The sequence below is a fragment of the Ammospiza caudacuta genome, chromosome 12, assembly GCF_027887145.1.
Source record: "Ammospiza caudacuta isolate bAmmCau1 chromosome 12, bAmmCau1.pri, whole genome shotgun sequence".
NCBI lineage: Eukaryota > Metazoa > Chordata > Aves > Passeriformes > Passerellidae > Ammospiza > Ammospiza caudacuta.
Genome location: NC_080604.1, coordinates 7,362,458 through 7,386,945, shown reverse-complemented (window position 1 = coordinate 7,386,945; position 24,488 = coordinate 7,362,458). Strand labels below are relative to the sequence as shown.

Sequence of the window (24,488 nt, the reverse complement as noted above, 5' to 3'; positions counted from 1 at the left end):
CTGCTTTTTAGACCTCCCCTGTTTCACAATGACATACAGAAACTACCAAATTCCATTTGGAAAGGACTTCTGTCCTGCTACAGCCAGCAGCAATCCTTCCTTGCTTGAAGTCCCTGGGCCACCATGGTGACAGACACCTCCCAAAGCTACCCACAGGAGTTTGCATCCCCTGACTCCTCCTAACTTCACATTTCACAGCACAGGCAGTGCACCCTCACCTTATGCATTCTGAAAAAGCTGGCTTTGAAACAAAATACAACCAAAATGACTCCAGTACTCTGGTAAGGATCCCAACTGCAAAACATGGGGGAACAGACTGCTCAGTATTTTAGGAGCAATGCAAACACTGGCAGGACTACTGACAGCTCTGGTGTTTGTAAAGCTGTAAGAGTCAATAAAGCCAACTGTGAGCATTCCATGGAGCATTTCTGAGCAGGCTCATGAGACTGAGCTCCACGTGCACGACACAGTTTCTAGACTCATTGTAGATATTAGCAGAACTCTTCTTTCTGCCTGCTTTGGGCCAAATTTAATCTGGGAAGGAGCAATTCCAAAAAAACCAAATTCCAGGCTTTCTATCTCCTTACTGTAGTGCAAAAGGTCTTTCTGAACATCAGCAGAATCTATCAGCATTAACACAAATGGAGTGTGGAATCTCTCAACCCTCAGTACAGCACTTTTGCAAATCTACATCTTCCCTAACACAGCATATTTTCCAGTTGAAAAATAAAGAGAAAAAACTCAACAAAAAACAACAGCCAATAACCTGTTACTTACTGTTTCTCTGGTTGAACTACTGCAATTTTTTTCTGCTTGTTTACTGAAAGAAAAAAAAAAGAGCAAAATACGAGAAGAAATCAAATGAAGCATCTAGACTAAGATATATACATATATATATATATACATATATAAATATATACACATATATATATTGGACCCATTTCTTTAAGTTATAGAGCAAAAAGGATCTATGTTCCCATCACTGCAGTGTCAGACAACTGACCCAGCTGCACGAGAAGTACCCTGGCCCAAGTAATTTGAAGAGAACCAGAAGGTTTACTTCAACTTCTATTAAAAATTCTTTAAATCAAGCATGCATATGCCCAGTTTTCTATGAAATTTTACTTTCTGTGCCTCTTTATTTGCATCAGAGCCTCTAAACCACCTGTACTACTAGCCAAAAAAAGGAATGCCATGCTTTCTTTTGCAGCACCCAAAGGTTATGTTCTTTGGCCCAACATGTCACTTTACTGGCACAGTAACTTCAGCACTTTAACTTTGAAATGGAATGAAATCAGCTGGTTAGAAACACCAATGACTTCAGCCAGCTGCTGTGCAAGAACACAGTGCTGCAACCAAATCAGTCATTTAGGTGATGGGTCCACTTGCTAATTCTGGCTTTCACAACCAGGTAGTAAAATAAAACAAGGTAATGCAACATATTATGCCTCATCAGCAATTTCATGCTTTAGCCCCAACAAACTTCTGGATTTTTTTTTCAAATCATCTTTTATCTAATTAGGATCCCCCCCTCTTCTTCCTCATCTGTCCTTGGCAGTGCAACTGGATTAATTTCTCTTGCTTTGACTTGCAGAAAATAACAGCTCATTTCAATATAAAAATTTTCTTATTAATGAACACTGAAGAAGTTCTTCAGTTTCTCCAATCCCATGAAACTTTAATAAACATGCCTCACTAAGCAGTTGAGAGAAGACACTTATTCTACCTACTAGTGTAGTTAAAAAGGTAGAGTTTACTCTTCAGCACTTTGTCACTAGGGACCATCACCACCTGGCCCATTGAGAAAATCAGTTTCCTTTATTTTGACTCCAAATGTGCACACAATCCACACTGTTTTGTTGTGGCATTAACATTTGCACAAGTGCACATGTAAAATCAGCATCAGGGTCAGACACATGGCAAGAACAGCTCAGACAGAGGTAAATGCAGAGCAGGGGAGGTGTTCATACACAGACAGGATTTCTTTGTTAGGCCAGTGGATTGTCCCCACAGTGTGCAGGGACCTCAAGCCAGCACTGTGGGGTTTGAAGTTGTAGGGCTTCCAACTGGCCCCAACAGCCAGGGGAAGAGCTGTGCAACACACAGATCCTCAGTTCATGATGAATGTTTCCAAACTCAGCAATGCCAGCAGTAATTCTGCAGCAATTTGCTCTGGCAGGTCTCAGCAGCTCCACCCCAGCACTGCAAACAGAAGAGAACTGGTACCTATTGCTTTGCGAGGAGGCCTGAGCTGATATCCATTCGTCTCACACCAACCCACTGGAAATATATTCATTGATTCCACACTCACTATACACTCAGGGACAGGTTTCTTGGAGCCTGTTCAGTTCAGAAAAGGAAAAATTGAAACAAGTCATAAAACCTCTAATTTGGTTAACACTTGCTGCCCGTTTGTTAGTGAAGCTGCTTTGATTTATGGTGTATCTGGAACACAATAACAATCATTTATTCATCCCCTTTTACTGACCAGATTCTTTCCTGACCTTATTTACTTCCTCCTAAAGGCTGGAGATGGGAATTTTCCTTCCACAGTTTAGCAGAGATGCACAGTGCATAGCAAGTGAATGCTGATGTACTTCCAATCAAGAAATGGGATTATAATGGAGAACAGCTGACACAGGCTTACTCTACCTTAATGAAGAAACTTTCCTTCCCTAGGTCTGGCCAAGGCTTGCTCAGAATGCAAGTCACTCATCTGTGAAACTGTCACAAGGCCCCTGCTTTCCACAAGGCCCTGCTCAGCACATTGCATGGTGCATGAGCCCAGCACTGACACTGCAATGGACAAATGACATTTTGGGCTTAAATAAGCAGTGCCAGCCAAGGCAAACTGGAAACAGATAATGCAAGTGGGTTTTGACTATGATTTCATTGAGGAATCAGTGCCTTGCTGCCCATATTCTGCACACAGTGAGTTTGCTCCAAATACTCCTCAGGTTTGGGGATGGCACTAGGAGCAAGTGCAGTGATGGGCAAGCACTCCTCTCTCCCCCAAACCAGCTTACCCTCCAGTTGAAGCCAGAGGTATGAATCTTTTAACTTGGTGACTGTAGCAATGCAAACTTCTTCAGGATCAACTGGGTTCACAGCCTCAAGCTTCATGTTTTCTTTAAATCCATGGTCAGAAGTTAACTAGGAAAAAGCCAGAATACTTCAGTAAGGCACCAGTTGTGTATCCAGGACAGGATATGCATATCCATGAACAGGAGCAACACAAAGCCCTCAGAGCCTGAATAACACAGAGAGATACTCAGACAGAGGAGATTTCAGATAATTAGCACACTGTAAACAAGTAAGATATATCAGGAACTACAATGAATTTAAGTTACAAAAGGCTCTACAGACAGTCCTAGCAAATCTGTCTTCAAAGAATAAGGATGCTCAGGCTCACTGAAAGGACTGAGTGCATTCTCAGCAATCAGAAATTCTCTGCTGCTTGCCACCTGAGTGATAAGTCTGACAAACAGTCTGACCAGGTTCTCTATTCTATCATGTTAACTTGGAAATCCACTTTATGTATGCAAATAACATTCCTGCCTCATCTGAGCTCTGGCAGGCAGAATAGGAAGCTTTCTTTTCATTTTACATTTTTTGGATAAGTAGGGTCTTACTTTATTCACCAATACAGTTTGCATTTATATATATTTATAAAAATCCCTAAAACATAAGAATAGGTATTTATCCAGCTCTGGAGTTCTTGAATTAAAGATAAGAAGTACCAGCCAGACAGAGGACTCTTCTTCCCAGAGCCACTCTGCAATGTAATTACAGGATCAATACATTATGAATTCTGGAAGTAGCCTCCAGTGATCAACTCTTCTCAGAAAGGGATAATAAATTCAGTGACCTGCTCTAAGATGCTATAGTTTACAAGACAGAACAAGGGCAACAAGAATTCATAGCCAGCAACACTGTCTTCAAAAACTGGTAATTATTCATTCTAATTTCTCCCTCTAAGCACTGCAATAGCCCAAGTATGGTAAATGGAACTGGAAGGCAGGTGTTAATAGTACCCTTTCCTGCTTGACAAGGTATTGTGCTTTGGGCGACAGCATTACTGTCACTGAACCAACAAAAGCCCAAAATCTTGCACATCCTTCAGGCACTGGTTAATGCAAAATGATTATTTGGTACTAATCTAAGATGACTTTGTATTGATTAATACAATAGAATTAATTTTTCAAGCTGAAAGGATGGAAGATTGAAAGAGCACCCTTAGTAAATGAAAATAAGTCTATTAAAAGGCTCTGTTTCCACAGTTACAGGAGTGACAATGACTGATGCTGTTCTATGTCTCTTCCACGGACTCTTACACATCTCAATTTCACAAAACAAACATTTATTTTCAGTCTGCTTTATCATAACTGAAACATTTGGTCCACTGCTTCCCTATCTAGGAAGCTGGCACGCAACTATTTCAGTTCACTCTCATTTATACTGTCTTATCTCTTCTGCCTCCTGAGTTATCACAGGTAAAGTGTTAAGGTGCTCAGATGTGTCCAGAGGAGGGCAACAAAGCTGGTGAAAAGCTGGAAGGAATGCCCTGTGAGGAACAGCTCAGGACTGTGGGTTTGTCCAGTTTGTTTGTCCAGGAGGATGAGGAGTGACCTCACTGCTCCCTGCAGCTCCCAGAGGAGGGGATGTGCAGAGGGAGGTGCTGATCTCCAGGGACAGGAGGTGTGGGAATGGTTCTGAGGGCACCTTCAGATGGACACTGGGCAGCACCTCTTTACTGAGAGGGTGGTCAAACACTGGAACAGGCTTCCCAGAGAGGGGCTCAAAGCTCCATCCCTGGCAGTGTTTGGACAACACCCTTAACAGCACATTTTAACTTATGCTTAGCCCAGAAGAGGGTCAGGCATTGGATTGGATAATTGATCACTGCAGGTCTCTTCCAGCTCAAACATTCTATTCTACTTGGAAAAGCAATTAAAGTAAGAAACAAAAATGTTCCTGTCCCTGGGATCAGGGTGTCACTGAGGCAGCAGAGGAGATTTTCAGCAGGAGAACCTTACCAGAGGGAAGCAGCTCTGGGGAGCTGCCTCAGCCCCGCACTGTTTGAGGTAGTCAGCCCAGTCGAAGTCCTGCCCAGGGTAACCTAGGACAGCAAAGAGCCAAGGGTTAGAGTTTAACAGCTGAGACTCATTTCAAACCCACCTGATACAGAGCCTGAGATCTGTTTGAGTCACTCAGGTTTGTGAACTGACTTAGGGCTTCAGGGAGCCATGTGAGGGCAGACCTCTCCAACCTGAATCATGAATCTGCCAAGCAGACAAGGGCAGCAACTGAAACACGGGAAAGCAGTTTCACCCCTAACAGTTTCACCCATCTTAAACAGTTTCACAGAGTACAGATGAAATTCAGGAACGATTTCTGCAACTGCTCTTGTGTCAGCTCTGAAGCTATTTTTTTAAAACAGAGCACTCAAAACTCGCACAATATCAACACACTGCTCTCTCAAAGACATGTTAAATGCTAAGTCATTAAAGAGAGCAGTAAGATGTGCCAAGTGCCTCATCAAGTCTGATAACAGCTGTAGATCTGCAGACATCTGAAGGTAAGTGTCTTAACAAGGAGTCCATCAGGAGACAGAGAATCCTTCCAAGAAAAATTATATTCTTCTTGGGGGAAATACTTGGCTTCCCTGTGATCTAACAAAAAGCAAATAACTGAAGGGAATGGGGCCCAAAATGTGCTGCCATGTCAGTTTGAGGCTGGCAGTAAATTAGCAAGGACACAAGTGCTGCACTTATACCATTCCCCTTAAAGGAACACATTAAGAAATCAAACAAAATTTGAAACCCAGTGTATGAATATAGCATTAACATGATGATCTAAATTGCAGAGATCCAAAATTTCCCCCAGAGCCTCCTTTTCTCCAGGTATCCCCTGCTCCCTCAGCTGCTCCTCACAGGGCTTGGGCTCCAGCCCCTTTCCCAGATCCATTCCCTTCCCTGGACATGCTCCAGTCCCTCAATGTCTGTCTTGTAGTGAGAGGCCCAAAACTGAAGCCAGGGTTTGAGGAGAGACCTCACCAGTCCAACCTAACTTATTCTGTGACTCTTCCTCAGAAAGGGCTGAACCATGGAAAGACTTAATTATTCATTTTTCTCAGTTTTACCAGTGCCAGTAGAGCTCTTGAGACCTCACACAATTCAGAATGACCACTATGTCCAGAGAAATGAGAACAGAAACTTAAAATATTTGTCAGCTCCAGTCACATGCCTATAAAGTGAAGATTTCACTTTCCACATGCAAAATTTTAGGAAATGCTGGTCAGGCAGAGTCACTTTTCACACTTTATCCAAGCAAAGGCAGGAGACAAACATCCTACAGTCTCTGCTCCCCTGATGTAAGGAGCAGCTGAAACAAAACAAAACTCTGAATTGTGAGGTGCCAAGTAAGAGAGCAGAGGACCAGGTTTTACAGTACCACTGACATTTCTAGTTTGAGAAAATGAATAAATATTTCAGCAGTGCAGGAAGACTACCCTGTTCCCTTATGTCCTGAAGCAATGTTTCAACAATCTGCAACAGTGCCTGATAGGCCATTGGTCAAAAAAATAGTTCATTAACTTCTGAGTGATAAGATAGCCTAAAAATATTACAAAATGTTGGATAACAATGTTCCATTCTGACCAGAAGCAAAAATCCAATGCAAATGACTACAGGCTTCTGATAGCATGTAAATTAAGTCTGAAATCAACATTTCTTTCAGGCCTGGAACACTCACTCCATCCATTCCAGCATTCAGGCTGTTATGCATGACATCCTCAGCCTCTCTCATCCTCCCAAATCCACGCTCATGCCCTGGAAACCTCAGTTCCCCAAACTCAAACCTCCTGATTTTCAGAGCTGGATTGTCATATTCGTATTTTCTGAAAAATCCCCTTCACCCAGGATTTTTCTCCTGGGAAGCTTAGAAGCCTCAGAGAAAAAGGGAAACAATCTCATTTGCTTCTCCTGTGTTTTGCTCCTTTGGAATGTGTTTGGAGATTGTTTCATTGGATTCTGGTGTGAGTTGTTTTGATTCTTTGCCCAATCAGTGCCAAGCTGTGTCAGGACTCTGGAGAGAGTTACAAGTTTTCATTATTATCTTTTTAGCATTCTGTAAGTATCCTTTCTGTATTCTTTAGTATAGTATAGTTTAGTATTCTTTAATATAATATAGTATAATAAAATAATAAACGAGCCTTCTGAGAACATGGAGTCAGATTCATCATTCCTCCCTTTGTCTGGGGGCAATGCAAACACAACACTGGATCTTTGCTGTGCTGCTCTGTCCATGGCTTTGCCAGGAGCTGTGAGGAGCAGAGGTGAGCAGGAGGAGGCTGCACAGACATACCTGGCGGGGGGCTGAGGTGCAGCCCGTTCTTCAGGCTCCACTGCACTGGGAAGATGCCGGTGCTGTTGAGGTGACAAATGTAGCGCTGGCTGCTCGCGCGCTCCGCCCGCAAGTCATCGATTTCTATCATGAAATATTTGTCATTGAACACCTGCAGTCAGCCAAAAGAGAACCATGGGCTCTTGTGAGATGCAGATTCTGATAACTTTAATAAACAGCAGTATTGCCTGATGGAAACCCTTTACCTTGAAATACCAGGAGGGTTACGAAAAAATAAAAGAATCTTTGGGTTTCATAAACCAGCAGACTCATCTGCGTTATCCAGAAACTTAACAAACATGAATAATAAAACAATGTCTGAGCACTTAAAAGATAAGGTGACCTAGCGCTTTAGGGAATTTTCTCATGAAAAATGCACAGAAATTAGCATCTGTGGTCTTCCTACTATTCTATAACAAACTGCTTATTTAAACAAGGCTGAACTGCATCCCAGGATGGACTATCACAAATAAAACCACTACACTCTTGAAGCAAATAGAAACAGGACAAGCAAATAGCAAGAAAAGAAATGCCTGATCATGTTGGAGAGTTTTCATTTCAACTTTGAAACCCCTCGTTTGGAAATCAGGCCATCTAAATGTCATGTGTAATGTAAGGTTATGTCACAGTAATGACATAACCTTCACAAAATCAAAACCTCAAAAAACTATCTCCAGGTGGATACTCAGATTGTGAGGGTATACACCCTATTTTAAAAATATGGGTTTGACAATTTTCATCGTTTGATATTTTGAGCTTGTATCTTTATGGAACTTTTCCCCTCCACTGAAATCCAGTGGCTTCAGCACCAGCAGCTGTTTGATCAGGCAGCCTGTCCCCTGAGGGAGACATACAAAACACTTCATTTGGAAACTAGCTCAAGATTTTAAGATAACCAGTTAATGAGAATTCCCTGAGCACTTAAGAACAGAAGTAGCAGTAGATGTGAACCTCAGCAGGACTGGTTTAAGAACTCTGGTACCTTGAGAACTGTAGCAGGAGAGATAACAAAGGGAGCCATTGGGTCCACAGCTTCCAGCTTCATGCCTTCAGAGAATGAGTGCACTCCAATCACAGGTTTATCCTGGAAAATGATGTGTGGCTCTGATTACCTGCCCTCCTCCATCAAAAAAGAGACATACCTCACATATATTAACTGAAGAGGATGAGTTTTTAAGGAGCTTTTATCAGTTCATTCCAAGAAATCAACATGTCTCAGTACCAGCAACTTCTCTGAATGACAAGCCCAATGATGCCCTGAGACACAGTTTTTGATGAGTTTTAGGGAATTGAGTCCCTGTGACTTCTTCCTCTGCCATTCTCCACACAGAAGCAAGATTTGATAATACAGAGGGGTCTCAAAGGTCGATATAAATGTTTGGAGGTTTTTCCCTGTAACCTTTAGCACCCATCATGAGTTACAATAAATGAAACTATACAGGCCTCCATTTTCAGCCTAACAGAAACCTGCAGAACAGGGCTCTTGCTCCAGAATTATCCATATCTCTGTACCTCACCCAACAAATTCAAGAGCAACAGCACCTCTACTTCTACTTATGGGTCCAAAAAAAGCTGAGAAAAATGGACTAAGAACCAGGACAACTAATGACTTACATAAATGTGATGGGTGCATTGTCTAACTTACCAAGAATTGATACCAGTATGATTATTTCTCCTATAATTATATTTTTAAACTAGAGAGAGAGAGGGAATAAATTTTAAAAACCAACAAAACAAAACAAGGAAAGAATTATGGGTGTCTGACTTCCCTGAATCATTGCTCGGGAATATAGCATTTCCATGGTATCATCCACAGCATTACACTACCTTAAAAAGATCTGTAGGAACAGATGACTCCTCTTCCTCCTCTTTCACCTTCTTCAGGATCTCTTGCCAATCTGCTTCACTCCTCAAGGACCTAATGGCTTGAGGAAAAAGAAGGAAAGAGTGAGTAGTCATTTTTCTTCTTTTCTCTCAGAACACATAGCAATAAAGTTTGATTTGTGCCCCTCTAAACTGCCAAATTCTTTATCCCAAGGTTTCCCCCCACCAGGAAACATGCTACTGGCAAGCTCACAAGCCATCCCTTTGTGTTTCTGCCACTTTTTGCCTCCCTTCTCTGATGATCTGCCCTGACAAAGACATGCCTGAAAGATGTGTCGACTTCTGCCTCTGCTTCCATGCACTTGTTCCTTCTTTTAAGAAAGATTTTCATATTTTTAAATGGTATCTAAATCAGTCCAGTAGGCTTGAGGGTCTCAACTGCAAAAGCTCCTGCTGAGCAGTACTCCAAAACCGTAAGACTTTTAACACCCCAGGAAAATAAACATACCAAAAGTAAGCAAAATCATGAAGGCAATCCCTTCCTCACTTCTTTCCTTTGCACACACACGAGGAAAGTTTTGACAGGCCAAAAAGCATTTAGAAGAAGTGGGTGCAAAGTCTCATAGGAGTATTTGTGCCTTCACCTACTTTTTATTAGGTGCAGGACTTGTCAGATCACACAGATTATGTGAGCACCATGTGCACCCAGAAGGACAATTCAGAGCACTGAAGCAGAAGCCTCTACCCTCTGATCACAACATACAAGATCTGTGTTTTCAAGTACCTGAAGGTGGCTGCAGGCTGTATCCATGCTGAGCTGCCCAACCCACTTGGTGAAGGAAAGGGTCCAAATAGAAGAGCCACTGGTCAAATTTGTCCAAGTCCTCCAGGCCCTCATAGCGCAGCTTGAGCCTCCCACCGACGTTTTCCACCACGGTGACGATCCAGGCTTCCAGGGAGTCCCGGGGGTTCTGCAGCTCCAGGCGCGAGCCGGGCGCGATGAGATCCAGTGGATTTTTCCCTCTGTGAAGCTACAGAAAGAATACAAATTATTCTGTACAAGAGAACAAAACAAATGCCATACTTCCACCTCCTTACACACATTCTGTCTGCATAAATAAAGTATGAGCACAGAAGCACAGAAATCCATGTCCCTTCCTAACACAAGCCAGAAGTGACAACGTTCAGAATTGCTGGTGTTCGTGTCAGAGCTTCTGCACTGCCTGTAGACACAGTCACACATTTCACTGAAGTCCTCATTATCATTTGCAGAGACATTATCATTTATATATTCCAGGTTTGAAGGAAACATGAATAACCTCTTTCTACAACTGAGTCATCCAGCATACAAAGATGACTAGACAGAAACATACAGACAGAACTGTTAGCTGTAATGAAGGTGTCAAAGGCATTTTCCAAAAACCATTATGTTCTGTGCTTTACAACCAGACACTGATATAAGGTGCCGATATTGTTTTAAGTGCAGAGCAGGGGATAAAAAAATTGGTTCTTCACTTGCAAAGATGTAATTAAGTGAAACAATAATATGACTGTTAGTGAAAAATTCCCAAACAAACAATTCAGAGTGAAAGAAGTTAATTGAGAAAGGAGACAACATGAAAGCCAGATAAATAAAGCATTATTTTCTTAGAGCTGTATGGAGGAGGAACAAAACAGGAAGAAGACTGAAACCCTAGGGAGCTGAAAAAGGTCTTTCTTTTACCAGGATAAATGAACAACTTAAACCTGCAGCAGCAGATATGTTTCAGAACAACACTATAAAAATTAAATACTGTAAATAGGAAACACTAGAGAGTGGAACTCTAGGGTCAACAGCATATTACAATGCTTCCTAAACTTAAAAAGGGAATTGAACTGACAATTCAAATAAGGTCCCCTTAATGATGAAGGGCAAAGCCAAGACAAAACCCAGCATGCAGCCCCTTGCAGCACTTACCCCCTCCAGCAGGTTAGCAGGGGCACTGCAGGCCCCCTTCAGCACCCGCTGAAGGAACTCCTCCTGGTCAGGTATCTTGTCCTTGATACCTAAGCAAACAGTGAAAGAGAAAGACAGTGATTTTTCCTGTCAGATAAAGATTATTCAGACACAAGATGTTACCACAACCTTGCACTGCCTAATTCAAGAGAATCTGCCACACACCAGTAACAACTTAAAGAAATAAAACAAAATAAAACTTAAAGGAAATGTCAAAGCAGTAGATTTTGGTGGTGATGATTAAGATAACCACAAGCCTCTGTCACAGGATTTCAGGAAAACACAGCAGATAACCTCAGCTTGTCCCCACAGCAACAGCCCCTGCACACCACAGCACCCACACAGGCTGCCTGCCCGGCTGACACAGGCCAACAGCACCTCTTGGTGTGCTCCCTGTGTCTGCACACAGAGCTGGTACCTTCAGGCACTTTGAGAATCTTCTTGTTCTGCTGACACCAGCCGATGGGGTGCAGGTCAGCAGTCAGGATGTCGCACCAGAAGTCGGCCTTGCGGTCCTCGCCGTAGCCGTCGTAGCGCAGCAGCAGCAGCTGCCCGCACGTGGTGATGATGGTGGCAACCCAGTACGTGTTCTGGTCAGACTTGACAGCGACTTCCAGCTTCATGCCAGGGGCAAAACCATTCTGCAAACTTGTATCCACCTGAAGAGGAAGAAGATCATCACATCTGAGCACCTCTCAGAAAGATTGCTGAATAACAGAGGGAACAATTTAGACAAGTTCATTAGCAAAAAAACTCAAGCCAAATGCCACCCAGCCTCTTCAGAGAAACAGCCTTATCACATTATGGGACCCAAACTGCAAGGCACACAGAAACATTATTAATGAAATCTTCTTTGCATTTCAGAGTATCTTTTCAAGCTTAAAGAAACACTGCGCCATTCATTTTCTGCCCTGGACAATATCTTCCCCCATCACTGAAAGACTTTCCCACTCACAGCTGGGCTGGCAATCTGAGCAAAACTAAAGGTCAAACTCAGCACCACAACTTTGACTCATTGTGTTAAATTGTGTCATTCAAGGTCTTTGGACTAAAAGCCCATTTAAAGTACATAAACATGCCTTCGGTAACAGTATCTGTCTCTTCCACCATGCTCATCTAAGAAGTCACAAACCTGCACAAACTGCAGAATAAGGATTTTTAGCCTCTCTATGCAAGAACCTAAACAATTCTATATGCAGCACTGTTACATAAATTGCACGGAACATAATCAGTCTGTATTCTTCATACTTTGACAACAATAAAGCACCAGACACTGGGAGTGCTCTGTTTGTATGTGGGTGTGCTGTGTGCAGTTGACCAATCTGACTGCACAGAACTGAGACACTGGAATGGAAGACTTAAAAGAGAAGACAACACCTTAAGTTTCTCACATTCCTCATTTCTCCCAAACCCCAAAACAATCCCAAAAGAGCAGATGGACCCTGTTCTGGTCTCTCTAAAGAATGGTCTGATCTACACTTAATTCCAGGACCTCAGTCCTAACTAAAACTCTGACATGTCAATTCCCTATTCTCAGCTGGCTGTAACTCATGTTTTTTTTTTTTTTATTAAAAGATCCCTCTTTCCTCTTTGAAACTACTAAAAGAAAGGCTTTCAGCATGATGCAGATGGAGCAGATATTTTCTGGGGTATTTATTCCCAGTTCTGTGCTGACACTTCAGTAACTGCCATAGCTATTATAGTCTCATCAGCCAGCACATACTGGTTTGCTAAAAATAAAACTAAGAGAACTACACCAGAAAGAAAAGCATATGCCTGTGTTAACCGTTCATATCCTTTGGGTTAATACCTTTCACTTAGAGAAATTTCTTCTTAAAAACCTAATCAGCAGGACCCAATACCTGCAGGCATTTTGAAGTGGTATTATAGAGGGTGTCTCTTCAAAAAGACAGTTGTCTTGCTGACAAAAAACTTCGTGTTCTGATTCCTGAGAGAAAAGCCTCGAGCTCAACGCATCATTTGAAGAATTGGGAAATCTGTGCTGCTCCCTTTAGCTGATCTTTCAGCACAGCGTCCCGGCAGGCAGAGCAGGTTCCAGCAGAAGCAAGAACAGCAGGAGGAGCGCTCCCCGCAGTCAGAGCCTTTGCGGAGCTCCCCGGCCCTTCCCGGAGCTCCGCACAAACGGAGCGCTCCCCGCAGCCGGAGCCTTTGCTGAGCCCCGCGGCCCTTCCTGGAGCTCCGCGCACGGAGCGCTGCCCGCAGCCGGAGCCTTTGCGGAGCTCCCCGGCCCTTCCCAGAGCTCCGCACACACGGAGCCTTTGCTGAGCTCCACGGCCCTTCCCGGAGCTCCGCACACACGGAGCGCTGCCCGCAGCCAGAGCCTTTGCTGAGCTCCACGGCCCTTCCCGGAGCTCCGCACACACGGAGCCTTTGCTGAGCTCCACGGCCCTTCCCGGAGCTCCGCACACACGGAGCGCTGCCCGCAGCCGGAGCCTTTGCGGAGCTCCGCGGCCCTTCCCAGAGCTCCGCACACACGGAGCGCTGCCCGCAGCCGGAGCCTTTGCGGAGCTCCGCGGCCCTTCCCAGAGCTCCGCACACACGGAGCGCTGCCCGCAGCCGGAGCCTTTGCGGAGCTCCGCGGCCCTTCCCAGAGCTCCGCACACACGGAGCCTTTGCTGAGCTCCACGGCCCTTCCCGGAGCTCCGCACACACGGAGCGCTGCCCGCGCCCTCTCCCGGCAGCGCCGCTGGGCCGGGGGAGCACCACAAACTCCTCCAAGGAGCCTCCCGGGCCAGCCAGGGCGGGATGGGCACCCTCCAGAGCATCTCCTCTGGAGCAGCCAGTCCGACAGGGCAGCTGAGCGGGCCAGGAGCTGTGACTCCAACCCCTGTCCCCCCCACTTCCCATCAGGAGCTGTCCCCAGGCTGTGCCACAGCACAAGCCAGAGCCAGGGATGCAGCTCAGTTCAGGGGAGATGATGATAAGGAACAGATAAAAAGGATTAAGAGCGTGCAAGAACACAAGCAAACAAATGTGTTCAGATGATGCTGAAGACCAACTTGTTTTTCATGGTCACATATGTGTTATAAAGGGCAGAAAGGAATTTAAAAAGAGCATTTGGTTCTAGAGGAAGGGTATTTAGACCTGGGGGGATAACACCACTGGCATTCATTACAGCTCATTACAGTTCTTTTTTCTGCTACATTTTATGCCAGTCACTTTGATCTTGATATTGTTTAATTTTTAAAATGCTAAAAAATTAAACATTAGAACACACTTAATTTGAGAAACAGCTTAAATTCTCCAATGCGTCTTACTCGTAGCAAGGCAAAACTCTCAGAATTAATAAAAAATATACAAATACAGAAAGTCACCTCTCCCATAAGCAAGTTCAGTGCTTTGCTAACAGGCTGTGTAAGCATGGATTACACTCCCTTAACCTGTCCATGTATTCTCCTACAACACGAGTTTGGTATTTTTCACCCACAACTCACAATGGGAGCTCGCTATTTCAGTATTTAAAAACAATCAAACTAAAACCATACATTTCCATTTAAAAATGCATTCATATTAATTATCATACATGTTCGTTTGCTCTTGTGCCAATACTATTTTTCAGCTCAGAATTTTTCACTCTGTTTCTTTGAGAGTAAAGCTTGCTAGCTTTCCTGATGTTGGATTACAAAAATATGTCATTCCTAAAGTCAAGAAACTAGGACCACGGATTTGAGCTGGAGGGAACACAATCAGCAGCACAGGCACACCAGTACCAGTACTTGCCACTGACAGCCACTCACCTGATGCACCCTGAATCACAATAACCCTGTCTCAGGGCTGCCACTCTCCACTGGGAGGCAGTGAGGCTCTCTACTCCACCTTTTCCAGCACATTACCTTCCAATGGACAACAGGAACCTCCAGCATGTGCCCTTGCACTCCTGCACTTCTATTAACAGCAGGACTATGATATAAATATGCTCCTCCCTCTGCCTGTCAATTCAGTGTCAGCAATAAAGAATTTTATGCCAGGCTTATTACAGAGAAAATCAACACTGGTCTCTGGACAAATTCTAAGGAGCTCTGGTAGAAAATACCCAAGAGTTTCATTCTGAATGTGCAGGCGTCTATTTCCATGCTCACTGATGATCTCCTTGCAGAGGTCCAGGCCCCCTGACCCCCAGGGCTTTGCCCAGACCTACCCACCACTCTCCATCACAATGTCAACTCACCAGCACACCTGCACTCAGTGTTATTATTATTATTAGTGAGTGTTCCTCACTAATAATAATAACAGTACAAAATGTGGAGGTTTTTTAAAACCTAATCGTATTTTTATCAACCATGGCCACAGCCACCAGACCTCACACTTGACGCCCCTGAGCTGGTGCAAGTGCAGTGAGTCTTTCAAAGTGTGTCTGCTGCTAATTAACAAAATCCAGCTACAATATTAATTCAGTTGGCCACTGCTGTAAAGCTGGCATTACAATTAGTTATACAGTGTCCAAGTTATGATAGCAGGCCTCTTTAAGAGAGATCCAATGAGGTAAACCACACCAGAGGAGACAGACCATTCCCTGGATTACTGCAAAATGCCATTGCTCTGGCTCCATGCTGTGCCCTCAGTGTGAACTGCATGGACACCACCACTCTAAGCTGGCTCTAGCCACAGTCTCAGTACACCCAGGAAAAATAAAACAAGCACAGTCCCTTTCCCTTCAGAAATGAATTTTTACTTTGAACAAAAAACAATTACATCCCAGTGTTCTAACAGCCTCTGTGAAGTCTGTATTTTCTGTGTATCTTTACTGCTAACACAACTGACACATTTTAACAGACTATATAATAATCTTAATTTCTCCAGGTTACCCTTGAGCTCAAAATGCTTTGTGATCCTTCACAAACAGACCTCAGGCTGTTTTCCTGCTGATTTAAGTTTCCTCATACTGAAAGTCATGGTGTTGGACCCAAAAGCCTGAGCACCACAGGGTGTCTTCCAAGCAATGTGTCACACACAGCCACCAGTCTGGCAGTCTGGAAGGTGCTTTAATTGTTGGAAGAGAACCAACGGGTTTGGACACCAGCTCTGTACAGCTCACCTTCACTGACAGCCCTGTACAAGAAGGCAGATTTCACAATCAGGTCTCCCCCAATGGGACAGTACTCTCCAGGACTTCACCAGCAGACATTTAAGATGTCCAAGGGCAAAGACAAGGGCTTATTCAAGACCATCCTATTCATTAAGCCTGTGATCAACAATTATCCTAATCAGTTTTCTAACTACTACAGTCAGGTGTTTGGCAGAGCTGTTATTTCTCCTTGCCTCCTTGAGGTCTGCCTTTAAAGCTTTCTCTAAGAGCACATTTGAATTCTGCTGCTCAAGAACTAATTCTGCCACCAGCTTTCTAAAGATACTCCTCCAAAACAGTTGTCCAGGAGCAATCACCAAAAGAAGAAAGAGACTGGATATTTTGAGCTTCTTGAGAAAAATCAAGCTTATCTTCTGGTGCAGAAAAGACCTTAACTCCTTAGATTTCAGCATTTCTGGGTGGGGTCACCCTGTGCTATGTACAGGGGATGAAGACAAGAAACAGTAATAAAAAGGTTAAATTCTACATTTCTCTATAAAAAACATTATTCTAGTTAGTCTTCCAAGTTTGAGAGCAGTAACTCATTCAAAGAAACCCTAAACACTTCATGTATCAAAGAAACAATTCAGGAGATGCCAAGCACACACACGCTCCCTTACTCACATGTTTAAAAGATCCATGGGGGGCTGCAGTTGCTCCTGTGTCTTCTAGATACTCATCCCAGTTGAATTCCATTTCTTCCACACTGGAACCAGCATCTGGAAGAGAAGCCAAACACTTCTGTGGCTTTAGGCTACTACAAACCACAGCAAAACCCACTTTGATTCCAAATGACTGAGTACACAAGTGTGCAGTGATCACATTTCAAGGAATGAACAATATTACTTGGCCTTTGTTGCCTGTGAACAGAACTTATAAGCTGGACTTTCTGTGGAAAACAGTGAAATCTTGGGGATTTTGATTTAGCACAAATTTGCTTATGATTTGTGAGAGGGAAATGAAGGCAGAAGAGCTCTGTATTTATATCAACAAATATGAGAGACTCACAACTCCAGGCACACTGGACTGTTGGTGTTTTAAATTAAAAACCACCCAGGAAAAAGCAGTACCACTAGTAAGAGATTTGAAAAGAAAGTCTAAAAAATCCTTTGAAATATGACTGTGCTCTTTTTAAAGTCAGATAGTACACATTTAGCTGTTCTAAAACACCAAAAGCAAAGAGAGGGATTCAGGGTAGTTCTAAAGAAAACAACTTGAGACATAACTGAAAAAAAAAGTCGTTTCAACTTGGTCACTTTGAAAGCCCAGTTTGTAAGGTGTAACAGCTTCTTTAGACCAAGAAAACCTCATTATGAGATGCATTTAAAACATAAATGTGCTAAAACCACTCAAACCACAGTTCAAAGCTCACTCAGGCTGTTAGGGAAGCAAGCACCTGTAACAAGCCACACTACAGATCAGTCAAATTTTCTATTATTATTGTCAAGCTTGTACTCCAGCCCTGGTCTCCCCTTCAGTTACAGCTTGGTCCCCTTCCCTGCTGCTCTCCTATTCCTATTTTCTCCAGCACACACATGTACCTACTTTGCTAAAAAGACACCAAGCCAGCCCAGGGTGGATTTCAGGTCCCCTATTTGGTTCATTTTTCCTGCAGGAACACAGTGGGATGGCCAGTGAGGGTCCCAGCCTATGCAAGCAGCATTTTTAACCTCATCACACCAGGTTCAGGTTCAGCAGCAAAATGGGGTTGCAGTGACAGCACACGAGAGCAGAGCTTTCATTTTCATTTTCAGGCTTGGTTCCACCATCTGCCCCAGAGCTGTCTGTGAATGAACAACAGAGCTTTCCCCCCCTCAGGACCAGGAAACCTGATACCTTGTTTATATTTGAAAACAGAGAAATCTCTGTGTATCACAAGCCCAAGGAGAGCTCAGCAAAGGTTACAGGACACTGGCATTTCCTACACCCCATGCCTTTCCTAGGGCAGGCAGTAACTGATCTTCCCAGCAGCAATTGAGTAGGAAACATTACACATAAAAAAATGAATTAATTACCACCACGTGTCCTTATCAGCCCCCTGGACAGGCTAACAAGCTAAGTCAGCTCTGGGACAATTCCCAGTTTTCCAATAGAAAGGAGCAAATATTTGTCCAAAAGTCTGAGATACAATAAATAGACTAAAAACCTACAGGTCTTGAGTTTAATAGGTTCTTTTAACCTTCAGACTGATGGTTAAGCTCATCTTTGACTTTTCATTGTGACTCTGGGTGTTATCACTTCCCAAAATTTAAAAATGTACATTCAGTTAGCTGTTGTTTGCTGATGACATTATCTATCTTAAAGAGGCTCTTATCTCTCCAGAACCCAACTTTGTCTGTTTTTAACCAACCACAGCTGGTTATTTTGGCCTTTCATAGCTCAAAAGATTCAGAGCTTGAATATCACCACCACTTTTAAAGGATAATTTTTAACTTACTGAAGAAATTACCTGGAGAAATAAATAGGAAGTTTTATTTTGGAATTTTTTTAGGAAATAAAAAGTTAAGACACAGACCACAGTTTTTTGCAAATTAGGGTGGAGCCGATCAAAGCTTTGGCTGCAAGCCATTCTAAGAAAAACAATTTCATTACAAAATGTTGTTTAAATAGATTAAGATTTCTCAACTAATTTAAACAGAATTTTGGTTTTATACAACCATAAAAACGCTGAACATCACAACTCCAGAATCAAAAGGCAACAAGAGTTGTCAAAAGGCAGCTCTGGTCAGTCAGGCGCAGGAGCGAATTCTCATTTTACTCCCACCCAAAGAAAACCATCTCATCCTTTGCATCAAAAACCCCCCTGCAGCAAGAACCCCACTCCCCTCGAGCCCCAAAAGCCAGTCCTACATGGGGTGACACTGCTCGAAGGAAAGGGGAGCAGAGCAGAGCAGGCAGAGGCACCGGGCGGGCGCTCGGAGCAGCAGCGCCCCGGGAGCGCCGCAGGAGCCGCGGCTGCTCCGGCCCCGCACGGCGAGGCCCCAGCCCCGTTATCATCAGATAACCGCCCAGGGCCACTTAAGCTCCTTAAATGAGCCACAGGTCACTTCACACACTGAAAGGGTCAATTAGTAACTTCTGTTGCCACTTAATTGCTACAAGGAGCTCCCAGGAAAGCCGGCTCGCCTGCAGCTGCTCAGCGAGCCCCGCCTTGAGCTGCGGCTAAAGCAGATCCCGGCTGGGCAGCCACGGCAGCTCTTCCTGGGCCCTGCAGGCTGTCCCACACCCACAGGGGCTCTCTGTGCCACGGCAGCTCCTCCTGGGCCCTGCAGGCTGTCCCACACCCACAGGGGCTCTCCGTGCCACGGCAGCTCCTCTGTCCGTGCTCATCCTGGGCCCTTCAGCCTGTCCCACTCACCCACAGGGGCTCACTCCGTGCCACCGTAGCTCCTCTGTCCCTGCTTATCCTGGGCCCTGCAGCCTGTCCCACACACCCAACGGGAGAGGTAAAACCAGCGACAACTGCTAACTCTTGTATCTGAGTGTAAAACCTCAGCCTCCTTACTTTCTATTGGATAATAGTAATCCAATGGTTTTAGGAGCCGTTCATCTTGGTGCAAATCCAAGTGAAAGTAATGGACCTCTCACTAGTCCTAAACACATTCATACTCTTAACCCTATCAACCCTCTCCCCACCATCCTATTTCCACTTTTATCCAACAACCTCAAGAACAACCCCAACACAATTACAAACACAGTCAAAACCTCCTTAATCAGCCTAATCCCAATAACAATCTACATCCACTCCAGAACAGGAAGCTTCACCTCCTTCTGAGAATGAAAATTCATCATAAACTTCAAAATCCCCATCAGCATAAAAATAGACTTCTACTCCCTTACCTTTGCACTGTTCTTCCCCATTGCACTGTTTGTATCATGACCTATCCTACAATTTGAAACATGATATATGGCCTCAGACCCCTACATTACGAAATTTTCCACCTACCTGCTATTCTTCCTAATGGCCATACTCATCCTAATAATCACCAACAACCTATTTGTCCTGTTTACTGGCTGAGAGGGAGTCGGAATCATGTCCTTCCTTCCAGTGGAGCTCTCTCCGTGCCAGGGCGGCTCCTCTGTCACCCACCTGCTCATCCTGGGCCCTGCAGCCTGTCCCCCTCCCAGAGTGGCTCCCTCTGTGCAGTGCTGGCCTGTGGTGAGAAGGGCTCAGCTTGCTCCATCCTGCACAGCACCCACAGCTCATCAGCACAGCCAAAAGCTCACTTAGAAACCAGCTTTTCACAGGAAAAATAAAACCCTCCAACAAACCAAACCCAACCAACTCAAAAACCAAAGCCCCCCACCCCCCAAAAAAAAACCCCAACAAAAGACAAATCCCTATCCAACACTAATGGCAAATTTAATACTCTTACCATTTTCTTTTAGGGAGTTTCCTTCAGTCAGAGGGATTTTTAGAAACTTCTCCAAAAAGCACCCACAACTTTTTCTGTTCATTTATTCATAAAGCTGAACTCAGCTTGTGTTCACACTTCACCAAGGTTTTACAGCTGAGGTGATCAGCCTCTCACTTCCACCACTGGGCACAGAGTTGGGGAATTTTCCTCCCTTTTGGAGGCTGCCCCAGCTGAGGTTTGTGCTTAGCCAGGGTTTGAACCATCCTGTTTGCTGCTTCTCACACACCTGCCCCAGCACCCCAGTTTATTGAGCACAGCTCCTTCTGGAGCAATGTGGAGCAGGAAAAGCTCACAGAGTAAAGCTCCAAGTGAAAATGTTGTATGAGGATTCACAATGAGAGCAGTAAATCAGCTTTTTAATTGTGGCATGTGGTAGGACTACACAAAAAAAGGAAAACCCCCCCCAAATAAGTCTCTCTTGTTCAACATCTGAATGCAGAAGCACTCCAAAGGTGCAGCAAAGGACCATCTCTCTGCTAAGGCTTTCAGAGCTAGAATCCAATCACTTTTCCGATTTTATTGGCAGGACAGGGGCAGCAGAACAGGCCCTGCTTAAATCAAGCCTTTGAAGTGTTTTGCTGGTAGTTTTTGCAAGACCCCACTGCACAGCTCCATCCTCACAGGTTGGCAGACCCCTGGACACTCAGGACCAGTTTAATGAAGCCACTCTCCTGAGGGGCCAGAACTATGCATTAAACACCCTGATCAGTCTGAGTTCAGAATGTTCCATAAGACCTCAGACATTTTCAGCAGAGGTTCTTGCTACTGTGAGAAAACTTGCAAATCAGTGTGACAGATGACAACAAGCAAAACCATATTTAATGCATTTGATTCCAAAGCACAATTTATTCATCTAATTCTGCAAGGGTGTACATATTTATGCTCTCTCTTTCTCCCCGTATCCTTAATTGCTACAAGCCCTAAATAAATTCAGCTCTCTGCTATGTGGAGACTTATTTCTCTGTATTAGACAAGATGACTGAGCAGCACATTAGCCCAGAGGCAAAGCACAACTTTGGCACAGGCAGGGGAGGGAACCTGACACAATTCCCATTTCTCTGGCATTGCAATGCAACCAGTTTGTGTCAGAAGAACTTTCAAATCAAGCTAACATTTTCTTAAATAAAATTAGAGAAGTGTCCTACAGAGAATATTCATCCACTTTGGAGGTGAGAAAATTCTTCATATGAATACCAGCTTTCCTAAGCAGGTGCATCACTTCCCATTTGTCCCTATTTCTACGGGCCTTAGTGGGAACACTCACTCTTCCTGAATTTTATCACAAATTACACCCTGCTGCTCTCTGATACATACAGGTAGAGAAAGAATATGGAATTATACCATTTGGACTGGAGAATGTAGTGAAATATTAAGGAAGTTAGCCCTTAAAAATATCTGAAATGGAAAGAGTCTACACTAGGCTGTTCTCATCTTTGGATCTGAGCTAAATTCTCACTGCAAATAACTTCCATGCATTTTTAATGTCATTTAGTTGAAGACTGTCACATTGGACATTTAAGTACATCACAATTGAAGGTCTTGCAGACTTCAGTAAGGCTAACCCAAAGGTTTCTCATCCTGAAATGTAGATATAGTTCAATCTGATTTTAATAACAGTTAATCTTTTTCATCTTCACCAGCTGCGAGGCCATGAATAAATAAAGACAGGTTGGAATTTCAGGAGTTGAAAAAGACTGTGACATGAATAAAAGTTGTCTTTTCCTCTCATAGTACAAGGGAGCATCACAACCAGCAGCCCTGAGCTCTGCCTGGGTTCTTGGAGCCAGAGAGCCTGGATGTAAAACCAGAAAAGCAGAGGAGAACCTCCAGAAGATGCAGCAAATTATCAAGTGGAAGAAAATTACACCAGTCAAAGAATATGAAAGCAATGTTCCAGCAGTGGTTTGGACTAGTGTAACTCAAAAGCACTTCAGAAAACAATATCAGAGGGCACAACAAAACCAATGTGCTTATGCTTACACAGGTATTTGCTGGGAACTATCTCTGAACGCAAGTAGAGCTCTCATCATTTATTGTTTGCTCTTCAGCCTCCTGTTTGCTACAGCCTCCTGTCTCAAACCTGGCACAAAAAGATGCTCAGGGAAATAGCTGCTGAGTAATTTCAAGCCAGTATCAAACCTCAGCTACTCAAAAGCACACAGTGAGAGAGGACTCTCTGACCTGCTACTTTTTGAGGAAGATGGAAAAATGTCAATAAAGGTTTTAAGACTGAGGGATGTGCTATCACAGCTTGTGGACACACCACTGCTGACCATGCAAACAACTCCTCACTCTTCCTCTCCCTTCCTCCACATACTCCACCAGGCAAGTATGTGCATGTGCCAGGAGAAATTCTACATCCACACCCATGATGCCTTTTCTGGACTATTTGAGGATTTAACATTGACAACAACTCGACTGACTTGCTTAATTAATAATCAAAATGCACATTCCAGCATCATAAAGCAGATGATACCATTCTCCTAAAAAGCACAATAGATTAAAATTATGTTTAACATTTCTTCAGCAACACTGACAATTAGATTTCCATAAAGTAAAGGCAGTAAAATTACCAATAGTGAATTATCCTATGAGAAGAGGAGCTTGTTGGACAAGTACCAAAGGAAAATAATACTCGGATAAAATCTTGATCCAATTGTTTACACTGATAATCACAAATTAAAATTTGCTTTATATAAAAACTGTGATAGGTAGGGACCTCCTCAAAGAAAAGGGACAAGCCATGGCAGGCAAGACACAGCAAATGGATGGTCCCAACCCCACATTTCAGAACTGTTTCAGAAAGCTGCTGGTATTCCCAGCCATCCCAGACTAACACTCTTGTGGCCTGGTGTTCCAAGGTGATCCAAAACCTGAGCTGATTTCTCATAACACATCACTCTGCAGGAGTTTTGGTATTGATATCACAAGCCTATCAAAGGGGACACACCAAGGCACTTCAGAAAAACAGGACTACAGAAAACCAGATTACAATTGTAGCAAACAGCTTCAGTTATGTGACTTTTCCAACCAGCACCAAAAGCTTGCCAAAATATTAAGAAGATGATGAACACTAGGATAGAACTAGGTATTAACCACTCTGAAAGAGAAATGCTTTAAAATAATAAATGTTAACACCACCAAGCTTTTCACAAGCCCATCTCACAGTGGTACCACAGAAAGGAAAGTCGCAGCTTCTTGAAAACACAACCACCAAGGTGGGCCAGATTTTGTTTCCCTTTTAGCCAGTGGTACACCCTGCTCTGATCCAGAGCAGTAACAAACATGACAGCCCCAGAGCACAACCCAGAGTCTGTGAACCTGGAGCCTCTCCCTGTGAACAGCACCAAGCACCGAGGGACACTCACTGTGCTCATCTTTCTCCCACATTGCTCATGTTTTCAGAGAAGCTGGCCAGGACTGTTACCTGCATCATACTGCTGTTCTCCATTCATCTCCACAGGAGCCCAGAGGCTGTTCCCAGCAGCCAGAAGCAGGGGGGTCCGAGACTGTCACTGTTTGGTGGTCATGAGTCACCTCCTGCCTTCCACAGCAGCCGGGACATTCAGGAAGGGAGCCTGGAAAACACCTGAAAGGAACAGCTGGGTAAGGAAACCTTCACGGGACCTTTAGCTACTTTTAAGATAGAATCCTAGAGTGGTTTGGGTTGGAAGAGAACTTGAAGATCATCTCCTTCCAACCCCCTGCCATGGGCAGGGACACCTTCCATTCCCCATGCTGCCCAGGTCCCATCCCACCT

At 43.9% G+C, this 24,488-nt stretch overlaps 1 protein-coding gene across 1 annotated transcript in view; it reads right to left on the bottom strand.

The window, feature by feature from the left end:
- Nucleotides 1-24,183, bottom strand: part of SFMBT1 (Scm like with four mbt domains 1) — a 37,881-nt gene extending 13,698 nt beyond the window's left edge. The window contains exons 1-12 of the mRNA XM_058813161.1: nucleotides 24,156-24,183; nucleotides 16,935-17,029; nucleotides 11,643-11,883; nucleotides 11,186-11,274; nucleotides 10,013-10,259; nucleotides 9,232-9,329; nucleotides 8,387-8,488; nucleotides 7,366-7,516; nucleotides 5,037-5,119; nucleotides 3,027-3,153; nucleotides 2,227-2,340; nucleotides 778-820 (exon numbers count right to left, since the gene is read on the bottom strand). Coding sequence (XP_058669144.1) covers nucleotides 778-820; nucleotides 2,227-2,340; nucleotides 3,027-3,153; nucleotides 5,037-5,119; nucleotides 7,366-7,516; nucleotides 8,387-8,488; nucleotides 9,232-9,329; nucleotides 10,013-10,259; nucleotides 11,186-11,274; nucleotides 11,643-11,883; nucleotides 16,935-17,029; nucleotides 24,156-24,183 — 1,418 coding nt within the window. The remainder of the gene's footprint in view (nucleotides 1-777; nucleotides 821-2,226; nucleotides 2,341-3,026; nucleotides 3,154-5,036; nucleotides 5,120-7,365; nucleotides 7,517-8,386; nucleotides 8,489-9,231; nucleotides 9,330-10,012; nucleotides 10,260-11,185; nucleotides 11,275-11,642; nucleotides 11,884-16,934; nucleotides 17,030-24,155) is intronic.
- Nucleotides 24,184-24,488: the final 305 nt, after the last annotated feature.